Source organism: Lampris incognitus, chromosome 13 (assembly GCF_029633865.1).
Source record: "Lampris incognitus isolate fLamInc1 chromosome 13, fLamInc1.hap2, whole genome shotgun sequence".
Lineage (NCBI taxonomy): Eukaryota > Metazoa > Chordata > Actinopteri > Lampriformes > Lampridae > Lampris > Lampris incognitus.
In genome coordinates this window covers 44,738,100-44,764,589 of record NC_079223.1, presented here as the reverse complement: position 1 = coordinate 44,764,589, position 26,490 = coordinate 44,738,100, and the positions used below count along the sequence as shown (strand labels likewise).

At 42.7% G+C, this 26,490-nt stretch overlaps 1 protein-coding gene across 2 annotated transcripts; it reads right to left on the bottom strand.

Annotated features, from left to right (window-relative positions):
• Positions 1–783: 783 nt before the first annotated feature.
• On the bottom strand, positions 784–26,490 carry gclc (glutamate-cysteine ligase, catalytic subunit). Of its 2 annotated transcripts, XM_056292426.1 has the most exons (16): positions 25,808–26,490; positions 24,328–24,440; positions 22,356–22,538; positions 21,977–22,090; positions 6,651–6,709; positions 6,141–6,277; positions 5,083–5,157; positions 4,776–4,892; positions 3,558–3,696; positions 3,256–3,368; positions 2,632–2,724; positions 2,390–2,494; positions 2,117–2,198; positions 1,913–2,022; positions 1,700–1,820; positions 784–1,599 (listed from the first exon to the last, which is right to left on the bottom strand). In XM_056292426.1, the coding sequence occupies exons 1-16, from the start codon at positions 25,955–25,957 to the stop codon at positions 1,418–1,420; spliced, it is 1,893 nt and encodes a 630-aa protein (XP_056148401.1). In that variant the 5' UTR covers positions 25,958–26,490; the 3' UTR covers positions 784–1,417. The 2 variants fall into 2 exon arrangements, with proteins under 2 accessions (XP_056148401.1, XP_056148402.1); XM_056292427.1 differs by lacking the exon at positions 2,390–2,494.

Sequence of the window (26,490 nt, the reverse complement as noted above, 5' to 3'; positions counted from 1 at the left end):
CTGGAGAACAGATCATTTGATGAGCCAATCAATCACAGGGGCTGTTTCATCACCGCTTCACAGTCGTTTCAAACCTTACCCAACCACAAGGTTGTGTAAGAAAATGACGCCTTTTAGAAAGTTACTGGGGTAAAGCCGAGGACATTTGTGAGCTTACATCTCAACCCTCAAACGTCAAGAAGGTGCTTTATCCAACACTGTAAATACGAAAAAGAAAATGGATGGCTCATCTAGAAAGCTGTGGTTAGACAAAACTTCAGTCTTTCAGCTGCCCCGATCAAACAATCAAAACAGTACATTTGAGTAACTTCAAAACAGAATCCTAAAAATCATTGAGTAGGGGGCGTCCGGGTGGCCTGGCGGTCTATTCCGTTGCCTACCAACATGGGGATTGACGGTTCGAATCCGTGTGTCCCTACAGACACAATTGGCCGTGTCTGCGGGTGGGAAGCCGGATGTGGGTGTGTCCTGGTCGCTGCACTAGCGCCTCCTCTGGTCGGTTGGGGCGCCTGTTCGGGGGGGGGGGTGTGAACTCGGCGGAACAGTGTGCTACGTCCCCCCCGGTGAAACTCCTCACTGTCAGGTGAAAAGAAGCGGCTAGCGACTCCGCGTGTATCGGAGGAGGCATGTGGTAGTCTGCAGCCCTCCCCGGATCGGCAAGAGGCGGTGCAGCAGCGACCAGCACGGCTCGGAAGAGTGGGGTAATTGGCCAGATACAATTGGGGAGAAAAAAAGGGGGGGGGGATCTGCCATACAACAGCTGGACACTAAATCTCTCTCACAACATGGAGCCAGCACAGTTCAATGCTGTACAGGTTTATTCGAAGCAGCCTAACATTGCAAACAGTCCTCCGCTATTTTCAATTAAACGTGAGTCTACTTTGAGGTTCCTAGTACACTGTCATCACAGCAGAGCAAACAATTTCTTTTTATAATGCAAAAAAAAAGATTTCTACCCAATGCCAAGAAATGTTCGTACCTGATCGATGAAATACCCATGTTAATGCTTTTCAGATTGGAAGTATTTACAGAACATGAGATTAAAAGCCAACTAATTTACAACTGGTGAACTACATTTACATTCTCACACAGATAAGATTAATTTATCAGCAGAAGGGAAAATATGTACACATCTGATTTCTTATCTTCCATGTTCTCGTCCTATTAAAATAACTTTATGATCATAAAAATCTGATACAGTATATACAATTTTGACGCAGATGTGTTTCTTCACAATGCACTCGTGCTGCTCTGAGTTGTCTTCAAATTCACTTTGTTTGGACCTCGTCAATGCCAAGCCTTCGATATTTGGTTTTTTTGAACACAAAGTTTAACATAACATGATAACGCGATGTTATCTAGCGTGTGTTTGTGTGCATGTGTGAGTGATGACAGCACATTCCTGACAGCATATATCTCATTTGAACCTATTGATGGGGTCTCCAATGAGTTCTGGGCATCGCTCTTCTCCTTTCGCAATCCTATCACACCTCAGCAGCAGGTCGTAGTTGATCTTATCAGTTATAACGCTGTCTTGCTTGTACTCAGGGTGATCCGCAACAAAAACCCTCATCCACTTGGCCATGGTCATCAGGGAACCTGTTTTCAAAAGGAGCAAAACAGGGCATAATGATCTGTTGTGTAGCGGTACAAAAGAAACTGTGCTTCTGAAGAAACAGAAATGATACTTCTAAGATACCTGAGGCACGTTTCTTGATGAGCTTCAGATAATTCAGAATGGTGCACCTCGTGTCAACATCCACCTCCATGTTTTCCAGGTAGCAGTTGAGGATTGGGATGAGCCCTTGAAATACTCCCTCCTGTTGGTACAAAGAAAAGCGGATGGTTTGACGCCGGGTGTGTGAGAGCGAGTATAACGTCACTAGAATTGGCACAAGACCTGCGTGGGTACCTTTCCGTTGATGATTGTGTCAATGGACATCAGCGTGTACTCCTCGTTGCCACCGTCGATCTCCAAGCCGTTGTGAGCCGAAGAGGTGCCATCAAGGACAGGGTTGCAGCCTGCAGGCCAGAAAACATGAACACACGAGATGATCGTATCCATTCACACTTCATTCGGAGAACAAATAAAGCTCTGGCGGTACTTTCTTATCACCTTTGAAGATATCCTTTCTGAAGTAAAACATGCCCTCCTGGACTGCGTTCCTCTTCTGTGCAACCTTCATGTTTTCGTCAACCTGATGGTGCAAGACATTAGTTTCAGAGAGCTGCGAAGCAAAGTTCCACAATTGCATCATATGGTGGTAGGATCTTGCAACTTTAAATGCTACAGCAGCGCTACTAAATCTAATACATGGGTCTCAGTAAAACACACATAAAGGGCTTCTTCCCAAAGGAAAATTGATACTGGAAATGTGACTTTTTGCACCTTTGAAAGGGGGATCAGGAAGTCCAGCTTATAGGATAAGATCACTCTAGTTAGCAGCACAATAAAGCAAACGTATGCAGAGTTTTCAAAATCAGTTAACTGGACCTGGGGGAGGAGAAAGAGTACGTGAATATAAATAAGACGATCTTAATAAACCCTCAGAGTCAGCAGCAAATACAACCAATTTTCCACCCAGGGCATGAAAAGAAGTGTAACAAGGCGTCAACGCCGTCTGCAAATACCTCCATAGGGCGGAACTCAACTCTCCAGCCAATATCAGAGTTCGGAGGCGGTGGTTTGAACCTCATTGTTTGCCAGTTGGTTGACTGTATGTTCTGCAAGAGATCGATTGGTCAGAATGTACCGACGTAGCACATTTTTTAAACGTGAAACATGAACCTCTTCAAGCAAATAAAAAAAGGGTCAAGCAAATGTCTCTATTATTCCATACTAATACTAGTACAAGTGTGTGTAAGTACACAGGGGTGAGACAATCACTCATCCTACCCTATTGTGCTGGGGATGAGTGTGTGTCTCAGTTTTTGTATTTGCGAGTGTTGATGGGCCATGCTGGATGGAGACAGCGGCCAAATATGTGTGAACACATAGACCTACTGCAAAAAGACTAGGCCACGCCAAAGACAAAGTTATGAATAGCAGAAGGAAAATGAAAATAATAAACAGCATCAAAATAAAACTATCACTAAGCAGTACTAACAGGTAGTTTTTGAGAGAGCACCTGAAAACGCCTGCATATGAAAACTGATAAATGCAGAGAGGTCCACAGAGAGGGATGAAGATGTTCACAGACACAGGATTCCTCCTGAACACAGTGTGAACGCAGTTAACTCTGATGTCACTCCTACCTCAAAGTGGTCGGACTCGTTTTCATCGTCCAGGTTTATTTTCTCCTCGAAGAGCGAGAGCGGATCGCGGATGAACAGGTGGGCTATGTGTTGGGCCAGCAGCTTGTCAATCCCTGTGAGCAGAGGACCGATTGTTTATGCTACACTGTACATGTGCAAATGATTGTTAGCCAAAAATGAAGCTCAACAACTTCACAGACTTGGATTCTCACGTCGGTGCCTGCCTATTTCTTCATATTTTGTTGTCATTACAAAATCATTATATTCTTTTGTCACTTTTCTTTTGGCCAAAAGTATTGTACCTGCACTCAGCAGCTGCTTGTAGATCTCCTCATCTATTGTCAAGTCGATGTCATTGTACTTCTCGCCACAGCTGGATAGGTAGCTATCAATGGAATCATATCTGGATTTGAAGATTCGATATTTGTTGTTTTTCAAAGGCTGCAAAAAGGAAAAAAAAGAAGACATTTTCACTCTCAGTGTATCAACTTAAAGGACGCTTCCTTCTTTTCTTTTTTAAATTTTATTTCTGATTTTTCCCCTTTTCTCTCAATTTAGTAGCCAATCAATCCCTATTTTAATTCAAACACCCACCCTCGTACTGCATGCGTTCGCCAACTGCATCTCTCCGGCCGGCAGTCTCGAAGGAGACGCCTCCCCACTTTCGTGACAAGGCGACTCCAGGCCGAACCACTGCTTTTTCAGACACACACAGAGACGCATTCATGTGACGAACACAAGCCGACTCCGCCCCCCTCCCGAAGACAGCGCCGCCAATTATTGCTGCTTCATCGAGTCCGGCCATAGTTGCATCTGACGAGACCGGGGCGTGAACCCCGGTCCCCAGTGGGCAACTGCATCGACACAGGGACACTTCCTTCTAAAGTGATACCTAAATGATGATGAACAGACGTCCCGCCTGACCAGAGGAGGCTCTAGTGCAGTGATCAGGACACATACCCACATCCGGCTTCCCACCTGCAGACATGCCCAATTGTATCTATATGGATGCCCAACCAAGCCGTAAGCAACACAGGGATTCGAACTGGCGATCCCCATGTTGGTAGACAACGGAATAGACCACCACGCTACCCGGATGACTCCGTGTTTTTTTTTTTTTAAGATTCATGATGACAATACATTTTTTAGGCTACGAAATGGCTCCGTACAAAAGAAAAAGTAGATCTAAGGGTAGAAATTAAAATCAGAAGATGGTCTTGTACACAAGTTGTAGTTGTTTGCTGAGTGTGAGGCCCCCAGAGGCCCATCTGGAGTGCTTCAACCACGCCTTCTGCCTTTGGGTTCGAACGCAGTACGAAAGAGGTTGTAAGGGGAAAAAATAAAAATAAAATCATGTACAGCAGACTGATAATTTCACCTGGTGAAGCCTATTGTGGAGGATCAGCTCTGCTTCTTTGGTTCCGTATGGTATTTTAGGTACAGATCACCAGAGGCTCTTATTGGAAATGTTTCAGAAACTACAGACCAGTATTTTTTTTCCCCCAGATCAGCACGCTCACCTTCAGCCCCCTCTCTTCCTGTGTTCGGTCATCTACTGAAGCAGAAATAACTCCCCAGCGACAATCGATATCTGACACATAGCCCCTGTAGAAAGGTGAGGCAGCGCTCAAAGCCATCTATGAAAACAGCAGAGAAAACAAGTTTCATAGCTTACTGATTTAAGAAAATAACTTTTTAAACAAAAACACAACCAAAACCACCAATAAAACCCCTTCACAAGTTTACATTCACTCCCTCCATCATTTGTAGTAGAAGCTGGTCTATAAGTCTGTGTGTCTCGGGTTTTACAGGGCTTTATCTACTCACCACAATAGGGCAGAACGTCGCCAGCTGGTCGTAAAGGTACCTCGCCTCATCAATGCTGCAGGCCTGGAAAGTCACCTGTGAACACATCATGAAAAGCCAACGAGGCGAGTTTAGAATCTGACTTGCCAGGGCAAAAATAGGGTCAAATTTGACAAGGCTAGGTTAAAATCTAGCATATGGCTGGACCGTGTATGGTCAATGTTGGAAATTGTGGTCAGTTTGTTACAGGGATAGTCAGTGGTAGTGTCTATAATGTGAATTCCTGGATATTAAATGTTCATCTGCAAGTTTCTGTAGTGCTCCCAGTAATTCTCTTTGTTAAAATGTACTGAAGCAGCACATCACATGACATGGTTACACTACGTTAGAGTTATAAAAAAAAATATATAAGTTCAGTTGCAAGAACAATACTTTCCACTCATATCTTGGGAAGTTTGATTTGAAAAAGAACTTAATTTAATTGTAATTATAACTATTCTGATTATCTGTTAACTCCCCCTCCTCTTTCATCTGCTTCTATCTGTGGATGTCTCTGGTTTTTCTAAGACTCAGTCTGTACTGAGTGTTTTGTCAGTGATTGTTATTTGGAGTTCTTTAACCGTGGCTCTCCCTCATGCCACTCGCTGCATAGGGAGCGGTATTCTCTCCTACTCTGCTCCATGCTGGACTGTTACGGTACGTAACCAGATGTGGAAAGAGCAACAAAATATTCTGCTACTAGCTTTTCAGTCGTACCCACGAGCAGCAATATATTGTGTTTGTTAGCATGCGTTATCTATCTGCCAAGCAATCATGTGACGTCGTTGGTCACCTGATCCAGCGGCACAGTCATGTCAAACATGATCACTCAGTCAGTCAGTCAGTCAGGCAAGTCAGTCACTCTAAACATGATTACTCGGCCTGTCGGCAAGTCCAGCCAAATTTACAGTACATTGTGATCACAACCTAGTGAAGAAAAAAGAAATCTGAATTAGATACCTTCATCACATTAAGGGTCACGGACCATCAACAAAACACATCATCAACATACAAGCAATTTTTTTTTTTTAACTAATCACCTGAAGACAGCAGTTGCCCATTCCAAAGCCCATCGCGTCCATGTAGATGTGATCCGGGAGAGCAGCTGCAGCCGCTTCGCCGTCATCCTCAGGGAATTTCTCCACAAACGGAGATGGAGTGTTCTTGTCTTTAAAAACTAAAAATACAAGAAGATGTTGCTCTAAAACTGCATCTAGGATACTCTGCATATTCCTCTACAGCCACAGCAGTTAAGGAATGAAAATGCTCATGGATCACCACTACTCAATGTTGACATAAATATTATGCGAAACCTTGGACCAACATAAAAATCTGGATAACAAAACGACTCTTATGGTCCAATATAAATATTTAAAAAATGGCAGATGTAGAATATAAACGGGATATTTTCCTCGGATAGTCTTAAGACACCAATAAGGAACACTTCAGAAGGATCAAGTTTAAGGAAAGTTTAGGGATAGAATAGTTTGTGTAGTTCGCTCGAGGAAACGGTCACATTCTTCCTATACTTTGTTTTCATCTGTACTTACTTGGCACATTGATCACCACTTTCTCTCCTCTTCTATGACGTATGTTTCTGGTAAGGGTACTGAAAAAAAAAAAGGAAAAAAAAGCACAACCGCACAATTAATCGATTGAAAACACTCACATACACAGGCTAGGATGTGAATTGCCCTTCGAAACTACTGTCACCCTAACTAAAGGTGAGTCAAAACGCAATATAGGTTATGAACAAAAATTGCCTTGACTCTACATTATTGTGTAATTTGTGATCAAACTGAAAAGGGAAAATGTGCCGATTTTAACATTTCTCTGTCTATCTGCGACAGGGATGGCACAGTAGAAACATCTCGGGGGGCAAAAAAAAAAAAACTAAAACTAAATACAATCTAGCAGGGTTTCTAACAGGGACAGGCATGAGTACTCGCAAGTGACCGCAACGATCAGTCATAACATAATAAATGTGTGAATGAATGTTTATCATATACATATACATATGTATATGTATATATGTACCCCCTCTGCCGATCCGGAGAGGGCTGCAGACTACCACATGCCTCCTCCTATACATATGGAGTCACCAGCTGCTTCTTTTCACCCGACATTGAGGAGTTTCACCAGGGGGACGTAGCGCGTGGGAGGATCATGCTAGTCCTCCCAGTTCTCCCTGCCCCGAACAGGCACCCTGACTGACCAGAGGAGGCGCTAGTGTGGCAAACAGGACGCATACCCACATCTGGCTTCCCAGCCACAGACACGGCCAATTGTGTCTGTAGGGATGCCCGACCAAACCGGAGGTAACACGGGGATTCGAACCACCGATCCCCATGTTGGTAGGCAACGCAATAGACTGCTACGCTATCTGGACACCCCCCATAAAAAATTTCTTTATCTAAAATTTAGTGATTGGTTACAGTGACCGGTGACACTGGGGGTGGGAACTTTCGGTCCACTGAGACTGAACAGATGACAATCATTTCAGAGACTGTGGAGCTGGAACCTCTTCTAGGCCAAAGCTGTGGCACTAGCTATAGCAAGCTACCAATGGCTTCGAAAACGTGCAGTGAGGTGGGGAAACACTAACAAAACTGAACAAAATACAGTGCAGTGCAAGTTGTGCAGCGCAACACTTTCATATAACTCTACCGCTAGTACAATGCGCTATCATCTTGCAATTAAACAAAAAATGTCAAGCAACAACAAAGATGCTAGCCAGATACGAGTAATGTCTTCTACTACAGTCAGACATACAGTGCATTCGGGAAGTATTCACACCCCTTCACTTTCCCCACATTTTGTTATGTTACAGCCTTATTCCAAAATGGATTAAATTCCTTTTTTTCCCCTCATCAATCTACATACAATACCCCATGATGACAAAGCAAAAAAGGTTTTGTAGAAATTTTTGCAAATTTATTAAAAATAAAAAACTGAAATGTTGCATGTACATAAGTATTCACACCCTTTACTCAGTACTTGGTTGAGGCACCCTTGGCAGTGATTAGGCCTCAAGTCTTCTTGGGTATGAAGCTACAAGCTTGGCACACCTATATTTGGGGTATTTCTCCCATTCCTCTCTGCAGATCCTCTCGAGCTCTGTGAGTTTAGATGGGGAGCGTCGCTGCACAGCTATTTTCAGGTCTTTCCAGAGATGTTCAATGGGGTTCAAGTCTGGGCTCTGGCTGGGCCACTCAAGGACATTCACAGACTTGTCCTGAAGCCACTCCTTCATTGTCTTGGCTGTGTGCTTAGGGTCGTTGTCATGTTGAAACGTAAAGCTTCGCCCCAGTCTGAGGTCCTGAGCGCTCGGGAGCTGGTTTTCATCAAGGATCTCTGTACTTTGCTCCATTCATCTTTCCCTCGATCCTGACTAGTCTCCCAGTTCCTGCCGCTGAAGAACATCCCCACAGCATGATGCTGCCACCACCATGCTTCACTGTAGGGATGGTATTAGCAAGGTGATGAGAGGTGCCTGGTTTCCTCCAGACGTGACATTTGGCATGCAGGCCAAAGAGTTCAATCTTGGTTTCATCAGACCAGAGAATCTTGTTTCTCATGGTCGGAGAGTCCTTTAGGTGCTTTCTGGCAAACTCCAAGCGGGCTGTCATGTGCCTTTTGCTGAGCAGAGGCTTCCGTCTGGCCACTCTACCATAAAGGCCTGAATGGTGGAGTGCTGCAGAGATGGTTGTCCTTCTGGAAGGTTCTCCCATCCCCACAGAGGAACGCTGGAGCTCTGTCAGAGTGACCGTCGGGTTCTTGGTCACCTCCCTGACCAAGGCCCTTCTCCCCCGATTGCTCAGTTTGGCTGGGCAGCCAGCTCTAGGAAGAGTCCTGGTGGATCCAAACTTCTTCCATTTACGAATGATGGAGACCACTGTGCTCTTCGGGACCTTCAAAGCTGTAGAAATTTTTTGTACCCTTCCCCAGATCTGTGCCTCGATACAATCCTGTCTCGGAGGTCCACAGACAATTCCTTTGACTTCATGGCTTGGTTTCTGCTCTGACATGCACTGTCAACAGTGGAACCTTATATAGACAGGTGTGTGCCTTTCCAAATCATGTCCAATCAATTGAATTTACTACGGGTGGACTCCAATCAAGATGTTGAAACATCTCAAGGATGATCAGTGGAAACAGGATGAACCTGAGCTCAATTTTGAGTGCCATAGCAAAGGGTGTGAATACTTATGTACATGCAATATTTCAGTTTTTTATTTTTAATAAATTTGCAAAAATTTCTATAAAACCTTTTTCACTTTGTCATTATGGGGTACTGTGTGTAGATTGATGAGAAAAAAAAGGAATTTAATTCATTTTGGAATAAGGCTGTAACATAACAAAATGTGGGGAAAGTGAAGGGGTGTGACTACTTTCCGGATGCACTGTACATGCAATGCTAGCAGAGTTGAGAGAACAATGCAGCCAACAGCCGAAATGTTAGCCAAAGTTTTGCTGCCTCTACGTTTTGTTGAGGGGGAAGCATTAAGAGAATTTAATGAATTACCTTAAGCCCCAATATGACATGCTTTCTTCACAGGAAAAATAAGCAGGTTGTCTAATATTCGCCTCTTTCAGATATCCTGGACAAATGAATTCTGGTTTATTTGGCGAAAGGACCGAGCTGTGTGCACCCTCTGCTGCAACACTGTCTGTCAAACTTCAAGTGTAAAACATCATTCTGAAACAAGGCAGCAGAAAAACGTCAAAGATAAGGCTGATGAAGCTGATTCCATCATGAGGGCTGCGGCCCAGTACAGGAAGCAAAGCAACATGTTTACGACCCAACATGTCGCCCAAAACCAAGCGACAGAGGGCAGCTGTAAAGTCGTACAGTGCATTGCTTAACATGGAAAGCCATTCTCTGACGGAGAGAGTATAAAGGTGGCTTTCCTCAGAAGCTCGCAGGTCATATTTGATGGGTTACTCAATAAAGACACGATCATCAACAGCACCAAAGAAATTTCCGTTTCTGTGACAACTGTAGAGCAACGCATTACAGACACAGCTGAAAACATAAGGCACCAGCACACTCTCGCACTGAAAGATGCATCGTATTCAGTGTAGCTCTTTATCACAGTGTGGATGTAAATGAGTTTCTACGTCTAGCAGTGGTTACCACATACTGTGAAAAACAAGGCTCGTACTAAATTGGTAAGATTGAATTCATTTTCTTTTGTGTCCTAGTAATCTTCACACTTTTGCACAAATAAAGTGTGTGTGTGTGTGTGTAGCGCAGATCTTTTGGCATGTGAGGACGGGGAGACAAGCAGTAGTAAAATACATAGATAAATGCTCATAATTAATAATAATAATTATTATATCATGGCCCTATGATGGCCTGGCGGCCTGTCCAGGGTGTCCCCCCCGCCTGCCTCCCAATGACTTACTGGGATAGGCTCCAGCATCCCTGTGAGCCCGAGAGCAGGAGCAGGATAAGTGGTCTGGTTAATGGTTGGATGGATGCTCATTATGAAAATTAACTGGCACTCGGGTTTGTGATTTTTTTTTTTTACCTTGTAAAGCGGCACGGGTCAGCCAAAAGGCTGCCAACCCCTGCTGTACATTAAAGGAGTGCTTCTTTACTTACATCCTATCGAAGTCAGAAACCGTACTGACTTGTGGACCTCGCTGACTACTGATTCCTATGCAACACCAGCATGCTACTGCGTCAGTGAATGGAAAGCACAGCACAGTGAGCCACACAGCTGTGAACATAGTTTAAATATCAAAAGGGTGCAACAGAAAAGTGGCTGTCGACGTCTGTTAGCATATGTTCATGATAATGCTAGCAACATGGTTTTGGTGAATCAAGGTCTGTGGGAATCAGTGCCTTGTTTTGTCCACGCACTTCCGCTTGCAATTAACAAGGGCCTCAAAGCTGCTAGTGAGCTACATGATAGCTGCAAGCAGCAGACTGGCTGCACATTTTCACCACAGCACAATAGCCACAACGTCACTCAAGCAGGAAGCTATACAGCTATACAGGAAGCGAAAGAATTTTTTTGCAATATGAAAATTTAGGAAAAATCCAAAAAAAAATCAAACATGTAAATTGCCGTAGACTGACCCTCCTGTTGTGCAATGTCTAACACTTGATTTTGTATGCGTAGGCTCTATATACAGGTAGCTATTGACTTTTTTTTAAAATACTATTAAAAATGTTTTATTGATTATTAAAAATCAATAAAACATTTTATCAAAAATGTAATTGCCATAGATTGACCCACCTGTTGTGCACTTTCTAACATACTTGGCTTTGTATGAGCAGACCCTATATACAGGAAGCCATTTAATTATTTGTAATATAAAATTTTATGAAAACTCAAACATTTTTTTTCAAATGTTTAACTGCTGTAGATCGACCCTTCTGCTTTCTAACACTTGTTTTTTTGTGTTTTTTTTTACAAGTAAGCCCTGTACATAGCAAGCTACTGAATGTTTTTTCGAAAAATAAAACTTTAAAACAAAAAAAATTGTTAAATTTAAAAATCAATAAAATTTGTTTTATCAAAAATGTAATTACAGTAGATTGACGGTCCTGGTGTACACTTTCTAACCTGCTTGGTTTTGTATGAGTAGGCCAAATATACAGGAAGCTAATGAATATTTCGTAATAGAATTGTTTTATGAAAAATCAACACAACATTTTTTAAGAAGTTTAATTGCCGTGGATTTACCCCCCTGTCATGCACTTCCTAACACACTTGGTTATGCATTAGCTGGACATTTATATGGAAAATTATTTAAGTTATTGTAACACAATAACTGCACTTTGAAGATGGTCCCTTAAATTCCTTTGAATGCCCAATATTGAAATTTAAACTAACTTTATCCCGGTCCAAATTACAATTAGCGGCGTGTCTGATTTCAAAACAGCTGTGGCAAAGTCTCTAAAACAGCACATACTCACAGCTGACCTGCAAGATGGTTGAAAAAGTGACCCCATCTCTGGTTACCTCAGCATTAGACCCAAGGCACAAACATCAGCATTAGACCCCAGGCACAAACATCTTGAGCCAGAACTTCGACAGAGCGTAAAGGAGAAACTGAAACAGCTTCGTGACACAGTTACAGACAGCGTAGGTGCTTCCAAACATGGCGACACTGAACAAGGAGACTTTCAGTCTGGGACAGCAAAAGCTCTCCGCACTCCATTTAGAGAGGATTACAGCACCAGTCATGATTGCTCCCGGTACAACGAAATCAAGAACTACGTCAGTGATCAATGCATCACTCTAAGCCAGGATCCATTACTGTGGTGGCAGGTATATGAGAGAAAAGGTACAGAAAGCTGAGTGTCCTTGCTCAGTGGTACTTGTCCGTTCCTGTGACCTCTATGCCAGCAGAACGTTTTTTTCCATCGCAGGTCTAGTTGTGGATAGACTGCACACTTGGCTCTCACCTGAGCATGTAGACCAGCTAATCTGTTTAAATAAAATTACGTCAGGTAGCCGCAGAGCCTGAATGAGTCTGAACATTATATTAATACAGGTAGTCCCTGGGTTACAAACGCCCGACTTATGAATGCCCGACTTACGAACCGACCTCCGTAAAGTCTATTACCCATCCAGCCATCCATCCATTATCCAAGCCGCTTATCCTGCTCTCAGGGTCGTGGGGATGCTGGAGCCTATCCCAGCAGTCATTGGGCAGCAGGCGAGGAGACACCCTGGACAGGATGCCAGGCCATCACAGGGCCGACACACATTGGGGTTATGTTTATTATGAAATTATTGCAGATTTAAAAAAAAAAAAAATCGAGTTACACACAATGGTTCGTACTAATGAACAGATGGACTACTTTGCGTGATGCTTGCGTGTTTTTCGGTGGTTGTTGGCCCGAGGGAGAACATTGACCCGCTGCCATTTTAAGTCAGATCACATAAACATTGCTGCGTGCGTTGTGTTTTGACTTAAATTTAAAGATGTAACCGTGTCTTTCAGGCGGTGAGCCCCAGTAAGGTCCCTGCATTGTTTTAGGTGAAGTGGACCAAGGCTGGGAAGACAGACAGCGAACAGGACTCCCAGTGGCGGTTGAGGCAGAAGAGATTGCTCTCATGTATTGGCTTAAAAACACCGAACAAAACTAATCAGTTTCCAAAGCACTTATTGGCTCATGGATGAAATACAAAATAAAATAAACTTCAGCTGCCTGTATGAAGAACAAGTCACTTATTAGCCAGCCACAACACAACTTTTAGCCTTTTTAGCGATGCTGAGATAAGCTAGCTCGCCCAATACCACACAATTAGCGACTTGCAAAATCCTCTTTTCAACATTACAGTTACAAGAATGTAACGTTTACCCTCGTAACTATGGCTTCAATGTGTAAATCTGATGAGAGTGATGGTGACGCACCGAAGAAAAGGAAAACGATCATGATTGAAATGAAAGTGGAAATAATAAAGTGTCCAGAGAGGTGACATGCCAAGAAACATCGGAAAAGCGTTTGGCTACAGTGGATCAACGATCGGGACAAGTATAAAGGACAAGGGCAGAGTAATGCAGTATGTAAAGGGCTCTGTCCCAGTGGAAGCGACAATTATCACTAAGCACCACAGTGGTTTAATTATTGAAATAGAAAGACAATCAGTAATTTGGTTAGAAGATCAAAGTCAGCATAATACTCCTATTAATTAAGTTAATTAAGACTCTTTCCGGTATGCGAGACATCAATTGGAACGACAGTGTTAACCTTTAATTATCTTTTCTTTTCTATCTAAACAGTTTAAGAAATGTTTCTTTAATGTTTTTATACCTATATAGACACACACTATATCTCAATTATAAATACTGTACTGTAGTTACATGTATTATTATTACTGCTCATTATATTTATGATGTTTTAGGCATGACATACTATATACTAAGACAAACATTTGACTAACTGATGCCAGATGTGAACTGTACGTAACTGTTCCGACTTACATACAAACTCGACTTATGAACAGACTCAAAAACGGAACTTGTTCGTAAGCCGGGGACTTCCTGTACCAGGGATGCGTTAAAAGTAGAAGTTATTCCATTGCCTTCCAACATGGGGAGCACCGGTTCGAATCCCGGTGTTACCGCTGGCTTGGTCGGATGCCCCTACAGACACAATTGGCCGTGTCTGCAGGTGGGAAGCCGGATGCTGGTATGTGTCCTGGTTGCTGCACTAGCGTCTCCTCTGCTCAGTCGGAGTGGGAACTGGGGGGGAATAGCTTGATCCTTCCCCGCGCTATGTCCCCCTGGTGAAACTCATCACTGTCAGGTGAAAAGAATCGGCTGTTGACTCCACATGTATCGGAGAAGGCATGTGGTAGTCTGCAGCCCTCCCCGGATCAGCAGAGGCGGTGGAGCAGCGACCAGGACAGCTAAAAAAATAGGGTAATTGGCCAAGTACAATTGGGGAGAAAAAGAAGGGGAAAAAAGCCAAAGGAAAAAAAAAAGTGGAAGTTACATTTACATGAAATTAATACCAGGGACATGTTTACAGTGGAAGATGAACTTTGCTGAAGTTTTTATTATTTTTGTAATATGTTCGTGTTTAAGAAACTGCGGTTTAAATAATATATCCAATTATACAAAGTATTTCTTTATTTTTAGTCCAAATTATATTGCATTTACTGGTGATGACACTGGTTATGAGATCAACCCCCCCCCCCAGAATACAAGCGCTTGAGTACTTGCTAATTTTTCTCTGTATATGGTGGTCATTTGGGTATTAACTTAAGGAATTGCTTTGAGCGGAGCGCTAGCTAATTCAGGTTTTGATGTGAGTATTTGTGGTGGAAGGATCTTTAATGGAAACTAACTGTAGTGTAGTGACATGCCGCTCTTTAAGGGGCGCACTATGCAACTCGCTAGTGTAGAGACTGCTACACGCAGTCGTCATCTTTTTTTTCCTTTTCTTTTTGCGATCCCCCCGGAAATTGTGCTCTTGAACCGACGACTGAATGTCATTATACACAGCCTCAGAACGCTAGAGGATTGACATTTTTTGATTCTGAAAAGTGTTACGTGTAATCAGAATCTCATCTGTGAGCTTACGAGACGACGAAGGTCGTATTATATTTTTCGAACGTTAAAAAAATAAAAAATAAAATGTATAAGAAAACAAAAGAGAAAAAAAAATCAAAGCAAGCAAGCAAGCAATATCATCATCAAAAATTTGTTTCAAATCTCGGCAGTTCGAAAAGGAGTAGGCAGAAGTTAAAAAAAAAACTTTTCTAGTTCTACCCCCTTTTTCTATTTTAATATTTCAACAGTGAACTGTGTGATTTAAATGAAAACTCAATCATCTACCACCAGTGACCATGATGTGTAGTAAATCAAACAAAGATAATTCATTCAACAGAACAAGAACAAAGCCAGTGAAGAGCAAACATCACAAAAAGAAGAACAACTCAAACAAGATGTCACAGCTCCATCCCATATCTGTTCAAAATATTATTTTTAAAGAGTCTTTTAAATTTGATTATTGATTCACATGTTTTCATTTCATCACTGCAATTATTCCATATCTTGACTCCTTTGGTTGTGACACAATGATATTTTGCATTTGTCCTTACTAGGTTTTGTTTAAATGTACATATTCCTCTCAGGTCATAATTACTTTCCCTCAACTGGAACAACCCCTGGATACTGTTGGGTACTTTATGATTTAATACTTTGTACATGATTTGAGCAGTTTCAAAGTCCACCAGATCTTTGAATTTTAGTGTTTTTAGTTTGATAAAGAGTTTGTTTGTTGGTTCTCTGTAATTGGCTTTGTTTACTATCCTTATGGCTCTTTTTTGAGTAATGAAGATTGAATCAGTGTTGGTTTTATATGTGTTCCCCCACACTTCCACACAGTAGGTGATGTATGGAAGTATGAGGGAACAGTACAAGGTGTAAAGTGAAGCTTGATTTAGAAGATCTTTGACTTTGAATAGTATTGCAATTGATCTGGATACTTTAGCCTTGGTATAATTTATATGTGGTTTCCAACATAATTTATTGTCCACTATTACCCCAAGAAATTTAATTTCAATCACTCTTTCTATGTCTACATTGTTAATCACGAGTTTCTTGATTGAGTTAATTTTACAGTTACCAAAGATTATAAATTTTGTTTTACTTAAATTCAATGTTAGTTTGTTAGCATCAAACCACATCTTTAACTGTGGACGGCGTTTGATTTTTTCCATATCCCTAAAAACATCACAGAGTTGGTCAAGACCTATTTTCAGGATCTCCAGTTCTGTGTCACAACACAGAACACCGCCACCACTTGGCAACATCTGGAAATAGGCATCATGGCGGGCTGCACCATTTCCCCTCTGGCATTCACCATGGCAATGGAGCTTGTCATCCGTGCATCTCGATGGGTGGTGGAAGGTGAAAGGTCCAGGAATGGCCTGCGTCTTCCACCAATCTGGGCATACATGGATAACTTGACCACCATAGTAACAACAAAACCATGCACCAGGCGCCTGCTGCAGAAACTCCAGGAAAACATCAAGTGGGCACGAATGGAGTTTAAACCAAGCAAATCTCGCAGCATCGCCATTGTTAAAGGCCAACTAACAGATGAATGGTTCTGCATCAGTGATCAACCAATCCCCACAGTCCGGGAGAAGCCCATCAAGAGCCTCGGACGGTGGTACAATGCAGACCTCAAAGACACCCAGCAACTGGAGCAACTTCATCAGGACACAATCAGTGGCCTCAGGCAAATCAACAACGCTGCACTGCCCAGGAAGTTGAAGCTCTGGTGCTTTCAGTTTGGGCTGCTACCCCGACTCATGTGGCCAATAACCATGTACGGGGTCTCATTATCTCATGCCAATCGCTTGGAGAGGCTAGTGAACTCGCAGGTGAGGAAATGGCTCGGACTGCCAAAATGCCTCAGCAGTGTTGGACTCTACGGCAATGGAGCCCTCGCACTGCCAATTTCCAGCCTGGTTGAGGAATTCAAATGTGCCAAAGTGAGGCTGGACATGTCCCTCACAGAATCACGACCCGGTAGTGAGAGGAGTTGCTCCAACCCTAGCAACAGGGAAGAAATGGACCCCAGCTGCAGCTGTACTGGAGGCGAAATCTGCCCTCCGCCACTGAGACGTAGTAGGCCATGTTCAACAAGGCAGAGGCCTTGGCCTGGGAATAAAAACACCTACCTGGCAAAAGGCGACTACTACCAAACGGCAAACTACGGTGGTGGAGGAGGTTCGCCGACAGGAAGAAGCAGCCAGATGTTCTAAAGCTGTAGCACAAGCCAAACAGGGCCGCTGGATGAGGTGGGAGGGTGTTGAAAAGAGGAAACTCACATGGAGTGAGCTCTGGAGCATGGAATCAAACAGGCTGAGTTTCATCATCAAAGCCACATATGATGTCCTGCCCTCGCCCACAAATCTAAATCTCTAGTTTGGAGAGAATCCATCTTGCTCCCTGTGTGCAGCCCCAGCAACCCTCAAGCACATCTTGGTTGGCTGCAAGACCAACCTTACTCAAGGCAGATACACCTGGCGACACAATCAGGTGCTCAGGTGCTTGGCAGCTGAACTCGATTGCAAGAGGGTATCAATGCCCAACCCTTCAACAACCAGGAAGGGCCCCGGCGTTTCCCAGCTTTTGTTCGGGAGGCAGATAAACTGAAGGCCAACCCTTCACTTCCCAACTTAGGCTCACTAAACTCAGCCAGGGATTGGGAAATGCGAGTGGACTTAGGCCAGAAGCTCATCTTCCTGACAGAGATCGCAACAACCACCTTGCGACCAGACCTCGTCCTCTGGTCCAATTCTTACCAGCTTGCTTACATCATTGAGCTAACAGTCCCCTGGGAGGATGCAGTCGATGAAGCGTACGAGCGTAAGAAGCTGCGGTATGCCAACCTAGCAGCCGAAGCAGAGGACAGAGGCTGAAAGGTGAAGGTGCGCTCTGTGGAGGTGGGTTGTAGGGGCTTTGTTGCCAGCTCCACAGCAAAACTCCTGAGGGAACTAGGAGTCAGGGGGCAGGCCCATAGGAGAGTGATCAAAGAGCTAGCCAACACTGCTGAGAGGACTAGCCACTGGATCTGGATCAAAAGGAGAGACGCCGTCTGGGCTGCCAGGGTGAACAGCTAACCACAGGTCACACACCCAGGACCGATCAACCTGTGGTGGGCCTGCCTCAGCGGAGGGTGTCTTGTGATAAAAGGCCGAAACACCCTGTGATGCTGAGGTACACAACTGATGATGTGTCCTGGTGGTGGCAATGTCACCTTGGCAGACATCTCCAGTTTAATTCCCACTGAAACTGTCGCAGTGCAAACACTAGGGATTTTAACAACCAGTCCTTTTTTGAATATCAGTTCCTTTTCCACTATATCCAGGAGTTAATCCATATGATCCCCACAGCAAAATAAATTTGTGCCATCAGCAAATAAAATGGCTTTCAGAGATTCAGACACTTCACAAATATTGTTTATATACAGAATAAACAGTAATGGTCTCAACAGTGAGTCCTGGGGGACCCCACATGTGACTTTCAGTTGGTGAGACTTGAAGTTTTGTAATTCAACATATTGACATCTGTCTTTTAGATAGCTGGTTAATCAGGAGAGTGTGGTTCCTCTAATTCCATATAATTGTAGTTTTTCAGTAATAATTCTTGGTCTACGGTCTCAAAATGCTTTTTTTTAGACCCAGAAATACCCCTACTGCATATTTTTTGTTTTCTATTGCCATTGTTATTTCATCTACAAATTCTTTAAGTGCAAATGAAGTTGTTCTGTTTGCTCTAAAACCATATTGCTGATCATACAGTACATTATGTTTTGTGATAAAGTCATGTATTCTTGAAAAGTATATTTTTCTAGTATTTTTAAGAACTGTGGAAGCAAGGAAACAGGTCTGTAATTTGAAAGGATGTGTCTATCACCAGACTTATAGATTGGTATAACTTTGGCTGTTATTTGTTTGGAAAAACACCAGTTTGTAGGGATTGGTTACAGATGTGAGACAAAGGTTTTGCAGTGCATTCAATGATATTTTTAACCATCAACATGTCTATTCCATTCCAGTCAGGGGACTTCTTGTTCTTGAAATTTTTAACTGTGTCAATAATTTCTTTTTAATTTGCTCCCCTTATAATATGGATTCTTTAACAGATATTTTCTTGTTTTCCTCATTATCTCCGCTACCGGTCTTTGCAATTTCCTCAACCAAATCAGGACCAACACTGACAAAAAATTACTGAACTCATTTGCAACCATGGTCATGTCATTAATAGTTGAATTATTACTAGTCAGGAAATGGTTAGGGTATCCTGCCTTCCCACTTCCTTTTTTAATAATATCATTTAATACATTCCATGTTTGTTTAATATTGTTTTTATTGTCCTCTAGTAATTTACTGTAATAATCCTTTTTGCTGATTCTCATAATTCTTGTTAATTTGTTTTTATATATCTCATATTTTTGATCAGCTCCTATTGTTCTTTTCTTTAAAAATTCTTCATATAATAAATTTTTCTTCTTACATGCACTTAGCATTCCTTTAGTTAACCATGGTTTTTCAGCATATATTTGTTTACCTACTTTCCTTACTAGTGGACACATTTTTTTCATACAGCGTAACTATAATGGACAGAAATGATTCATAGGCCTCATTTGCATCTTCTACATAAACTTTATTCCATTCTTGTTTCATTAGGTCTTCTTTAAAATAACTGATAGCATCTTGTGTTATGTGCCTTGTCATTTTGAAGGTTTTGATATCTTTCTTGGTCATGGTACAGCTCTGGATTATTGCAAAGACCGGCAGATGGTCACTAGTGTCATCTATTATTATTCCACTTACTACTTTGCGGTCAATGACGTTGGTCAATATGTTGTCAGTTAGGGTTGCACTGTGCATTGTTATTCTGGCCAGTCTTGTGATTGCGGGATATAGACTGGTACTGTACATGGAATTAATGAACTCTGAAGTTGGACTGTGATCATGTGGGTTTAACAAGTCAATGTTGAAATCCCCACAGATAAAAGCCATTTTCTTGTCATTTATGTTGGTATAAAGTTCTGATAACTTTTCTCTAAAGGTATCAATGCAGGAACCAGGTTTTCTATAAATGCAGCCAATCAGTATATTTTTTGATTTCCCCATGTCTATTTCTATTGCGATACACTCCATGATATTATCCAAAACAAATGACATTTTACCAACAGAATAACTTTTCTAATTTTTATCTATGTATAATGCAACCCCCCCACCCTTTGATTGAGTTCTGTTAATGAAATAGCTTTCGTATCCCTTGATCTCGACTGGTCTGTTGAGTTTTAAGTATTTGGAACTGCGGTGAGTAAAGCCCGTTTTTGTGCTAGTGTTCTGCTAATCACTGAAGGGAAACGATAACGCTGGATCAGATGGCTGTTGCGATACTCTTCATAAAACCAGTCGGAGTTATAAGAATGTCTAATGTTTGAATAGCCTGTACTTTGGTATGTATTGTAGTAGTTATGAGAATGTTAATGTTTAGAACTCACTTTGGTGCATACTGTATCACTGTCATGTTGAATGTTTTAGAAGACAGCTCACGCACTAGCTTAGCCAATGAAGCATTGGGGAATTGTGTAGCATTAAAGATGCGTGGCACTTACCCTGTTGATGTTAAAGCCATTCGGTTTAAGTGGTTAGCGCACTTAAATGGTTTGTATTGAGGCTACACTGTGATTGCACCGATTTTGTGTAACAGAATTATATATGTGTAGTGATTAAGTAATGATATTGCAATTCATATACATGTTAATGGAAAGTATATTGTAAGATGTTCTGAATGAAAAGAAGTTAATGAGATCTCATGTTAGAAACAGATATAGAATGGAATACTTACTGTTCTGCACTATTTGTGTAGATTGGGTTTTTTTTAACTACCAGATAGAATTTGGGAGATTGTGATGGCGAGCCCAGCCCAGTGAGACTGTGGACGATCATAGAAGTGGTGGCCTACCGTAGGATCTGTCCCTGGAAACGTCTGACAAGCCTGAATCATTCATCCAGACACTAGATAAGAACCCATACACACTAGCCTATTTCCTCTACCAGGGTAGAAATAGTCATCGTTGAAGTATGTTCAATACACTCACGGATCAGGAACTGAACTCTTGGATCAACACATACACTCAAGGACAAGGAACTGAATTTTTCTTTCATCTCCAACTGCTAACACTCATTGAGGATTGTGATTTGAATGAGGTTTTCTTTTGTTTATTATTTTACTTACTTTAAAGAGCTCTATTTTGTTTTATTTCAATTCTTTTATGTAAAAGTCAGCGTTGTGTACATTTTGCTGTTGTGAGGCAATAAAACTGTCAACTGTTCAACTACACATCAACTCCTCTCGTGAGTTAGTCAAGGCAAACCCCTCACCGAACCTAGTTAGATGTTAGCGCCTTTACTGCTATCCCTAGTTTGCACCGGAGGCACTACATAACCTTATATAGATTATCTGTTTTTATACCTTCAAAAGCAAATATACAACCAGGGATTAAGTTGTGTGTTTTGTCAACTGTCTGTTCTTAACACAATGTGCTCATAATACTCGTAGTATTTAAGTATTTTCTGTCAAGTCTTCGCAGCAGCCTCTTTCTCAACATAGCCCAAACTATAGCATGAACTACTAATATTTTTTTTAGTGACAATAGAAAGATGGCAATACATTTTTTGGAGGAGTGTATGAATGTCTTATCCTGTATAATAATGTCCATCCATCCATTATCTGAACCACTTATCCTGCTCTCAGGGTCGCGGGGATGCTGGAGCCTATCCCAGCAGTCAGTGGTCATTAAAAACCTTTCAGTGCGGCAAACATACAAACAACCTCGGTTCCATGCCGTGATAACCATAAAACCCACCTGAATCTTGGGTGTCTATTAATGGCTTCATCTGGGAAGAACAGCGACTTGGACACACCTCTCTCGACAGGCGTAGGCAGGTACCCTGGTTGGGTGAAACCTGGACAACCTAATCTGAACCACAATTCAAGTAAGCAAAATGAGTAAAAGGGAAATAAAAAGAATAAACGTATAATGGTTACATTTTCATCAGGCTTTTGTGGATGATGATGTAATTGTTCTCTCCAAAAACTTAAAATAAATAAATACTCTCTTTGGTTGCTATTAACTGCAATTATAATTATTTGGCAGACAGAATGAAAGCAGGCTTAGAAAAAAAAAAGTGGACAGTATTGTCTCTAAAACCGCACTTTTAACTGTTAAATTAAATCCAGACTACCTTGGGAACGAGGTGATGGTTAAAAGGGTTTCCTTCTCATTCAGGACAGATGAGGCCTCCCGCCTTCGCTTCCCCATGTTATCCTCCACCGTGTTGAACACGGACATATCCCCACCGTACGGCTGTCCAGGAGTCCCCTCTAACATATAGCTGCCATATTCGGGCCTCCACAGGGTAGGATGGCTGTATAGAGAAAAAAAGACATGTGACAAGATCAAGGCATTACTTCGATGTTTACTCCTAGCTTGTATTTGTTAGTAAGGAACTAGGCTCTCCTAAGGGGTGACGGCTTCACAGGTCCAAAGCATCAGGACCTCGGATACTGCCGGCCATTTCCAGTCAAGCCATCACAATGCCAACTGGAATGTCTCATCTATCTTACAGCACGCTCGGCATTATATATTGTCGGGGGGGGGGGGGGGATGAGCGCTAACATATTTGTGCTCCAGGGCATGCGCTTTGCTGTGTGTGCGACAGAGAGGCAGTAATGAGGAATGCACGAGCTTGACTATTCCCACTGCGACTGCCATTTCCCCTTGGTGAAGTCGGCTCCACAGAGTTGGTGCGACGTCATGTGCAGCTAGCAAACATAACACTCATGGGAGCTTGTACAAACACATTCACACAGTCGAGAGATAATTCCTCGTCCAATTTTCAGGCCCCCTGGCCCCGATTTGGGATATGCGACAGGCAATCCCGAGGGAAGTTTTGAATATTTATCTATGTCTAAAAAACCCACAACTTTTTTTTTTATTTTATTTTTTGCTTGGCTGACTCTTGTCCAATGGGCATGACTAGTCATAACATTGTAAATATCATACTGACACCAACTCTACAACAATCCTTAAGTGTCAAGAGACAACCAGATACTTCTGAGATGAACAGAAGATATGAGCATATGACACCAACGTAGTATAATTTCAACACCAACAAGTGCTCTTGATCGTTTATGGTAATGTTTCTGAAGTAATCAAAAGTATGCTTGCAGACATCCAACCTTATGGTGAAATCACAGGAAGTGGGTTTAAAAATTGAAATTCAGCGGTACCTCCCAACTGCCACAAAATGGTAGAGGAGGTGGTAATATGTATAACAAAAAAATAAAAAATAATAATGGCAACGTCAGCTGAGCCATCTTGTGGACAATTCTGTAAAAAGGCCTGTTTGTGTCTGAATTGGTGGCTGGGCAATAATTAATAGCTTGTGTCTGCATGGAAATTTTGAGGGTGTGAGAGTGCATACAGGTAAGCATCAGACTGAAGACTTAGAGCTTTTACATTACGTTGCATGTTTTGCAGTCTGAGCTACAGTGTACATTATAGCCTACTTATTCTGTTTTGCAACACATCCTTTTGGTACTTCAGTAATCGGTTTCATCAAAAATGAAACTTGGCTCCAACGTGGCAGTTGAACGACCCAGTCTCAACAGTCCTCCCATCTCAACAGTCCTACCAGTACTTGTCAACAGACATATCTTAAATTGCTGTAAACCAGGGACCCATCACTTGTAGCAGTGTTTTTTTTTTTTAAATCTGGACAATCATATAAGGAAAGACTGTAAGGGGGAAAAAAAAGAAAAATGTAATGGTTAGCATATTCCATATAAACTATGAATTCTTCCCTTTAGGCCAAGACAATACAGATGGTGCCAGACCTAATGCTTTGGTAATAGAATAGTACTCAAGCGTTAGTCAATTAATCAGACACTCAATCCACAGAAAATTAATTATTCATTAATTTTGGTAATCCATTAATTGTCTGTTATTTATTAACTTCACAAATGCAAAGTCTTGCTTGCCTTTCTCTGATTAATATCATTAAAGGGGGTCTGGGGTTTTTTTTTGGCTGCTGGTCAATATTCAGTGAACAGTTTTAAAACATTTCTTTGGGCTCATGGAATGTGAAATGGGCATTTGTCATATTTAATCATGGATTCATCTTAATTCAGACGTGTTGGACAAAGTTTACTTACTTGGGATCTGTTTTCTCCCCTTTGTCTTGAAGTGTTTCCAAAACCTCTCCTCCATTCAGAACAATATGAACCTTTTCATTCTTGATATCCATTTCAACCAACATGTATTCAACCTATGGAAGAAAAAAAAAGATGATGCATTACTGATCATCAATCATAAACAGACATATTTCTTTACCCAGTCAAACTGTACAAAACACAGAACTTCAGCTATGTGGACAATCTTGCTTTTAATTGTATGGCTGCAGGGTCGTTCCTTGAGAACGTGCGTTTTTTTTTGTGGTACGCTTGACTGTCGCATTAAGTGATCCATTTTCGAGATCAAAATGGGACACCATCACATCCATTCCAATTCATCAAGTATGCATCTTGACTTTACCTCTGCTACCCTGTAATCCCCTGTCTGAAAGGGGGATTCACCTAAAAACAACAGCATTCCTCGTGGTGAGAAATCAAAGCATTTTGTCCAAGCTGAAGCACACTAAAGTCTTACGGACTGGCAGCAGTAAACCCGAAAGCCATGCTGTTACACAACTTTGAGGTTATAAGACTTACCACCGGAATCTCAGGCAACAGCAAAGCCACTGTATCGTCAGTCAATCTGTATGGCACTTACTGAGTACTTTATGGGTGCGATTAATAGACAAGAATGTCGGTATCCTTTAGTAACCGGCAACATCATTGGGTTTTCACTATAAACATGTGCAGGCAGATAACTAGATAATACTCAGAACTGCAAAAAAGTCCTTAATAACCATGTCAAGTACCCATTTAAAGTATGAACAATGTGCTTTTTCACAAACTTTTTTCTTGTTAGTGTGCAAAGTGTTTTGAATGACAAGCCTCCAGCAATAACATGACTTGTCTTGCTTGCGACTGTAAAAACGAGCAGGATCAGATTCAAGTTTGATCAGAAACTGGGCAAGTGACGTCTGGGGGGGGGGATAGCCAATTGTCAGTGATAACGTTTATTTCCTAGGGGGATTGTTGGCCAACGAGCACGTCCAAGGCTGAGTAAAACGAGAACAGTAAACGATGTCTGAAATCTGGCGCGGTTACTACCAATCTCCAACCGCCCCCCCCCCAAAAAGCTGCCTCAGTTCACCACCATTAAAAACCTGTATACGGCTAAATAACAAGATACTAATGAAAACAGCAAGCGGCGTCATTTCAACGAAGGGACAAGCGCGGGCGCGCGCAGCGCGCGCGGGGTTAAAAAGGGAAACACGAAAAAACGGGATGCGGCGAAAGAGCCATTTTCTTTTTCCAAGATAAACCGACGGCACTTTGGGGGGTCCGCGAACCAAAAAAAGGGCTTTGCGGATCCACGTCCAAGTGCTCCGAGCCGCATTGGAATTATTACCATCGAAGCGGCAACTCCTCTCCGCGGACGGTGTATTGCATCATAACCCGGGGTCAAGGCACGTTTTCCCCCCCCCCAAAACCACCACCACCCCCAAAAAAAAGCCCCGTTTCTTACCTCGTCGCCCCACTTCAACACGTCTTTCTGGCGATCTTTCACCTTGTTGTAGATGTTGAGGAACTGCAGGATGCCGTGCTTCCGCACATGGTCGGCGTACTTCTTGGTTTCCTCCCAGCCCAGCGGCGAGCCGTGTGACAGCAGCCCCATCTCTCACACACGCGCTCGGCTTAGCCGGACCCCTCGGTGTCTCGCCGACCCCCCCCCCCGCCCGCTAGCTACTACAACTACTACTACTACTACTAACGTTAGCTAGCTGGCTAGCTTAGCCGAGTGGTCGGGTTAGCCGAGCGCGGGTTAGCGTGAGGTTGTCGGCCGAGGAGAGGGCCCTTCTGTTCCGCGGCAGGGGTGGGGGGGGGGTGTTGTGGTCCTCTCTCCTGACTGCGCCGCGTCACTCTTCGGCGTCGTTTGCGGGAAGACGAGGGGAGAAGACGCGTCACTCGGCTAACCGCTAGCGGAACGCCGGCCGGCCGGACGACGCCGTTTCAAGATGGCTTAAGGCTGTAACGTTACCCGGGTCGCCCCCCCCCCACACACCCCCCAGTTAAGACCCTCAAATGACGGCTTTGTATATCCGTGATGGAGCGACTCGGCGAGCAAAGCCGTTGAACCGGCTGTCCACCGCGTGTGTGTGTGTGTTAATGTGTATGTATGTGTATGCGTGTGTGTATCTAAACATCTCC

Bases quoted from the DNA above. Each gene is read 5' to 3' on its own strand.
- gclc (XM_056292426.1), bottom strand. From the start codon at position 25,957: ATGGGGCTGCTGTCACACGGCTCGCCGCTGGGCTGGGAGGAAACCAAG. The intron at 6,278-6,650 runs GTAAGTACAGAT...TTGTATTTTTAG, and splicing joins AGTGGTGATCAATGTGCCAA to TTTTTAAAGACAAGAACACT. The intron at 3,369-3,557 runs GTACAATACTTT...CTCTGCTCACAG, and splicing joins CAAGCAGCTGCTGAGTGCAG to GGATTGACAAGCTGCTGGCC.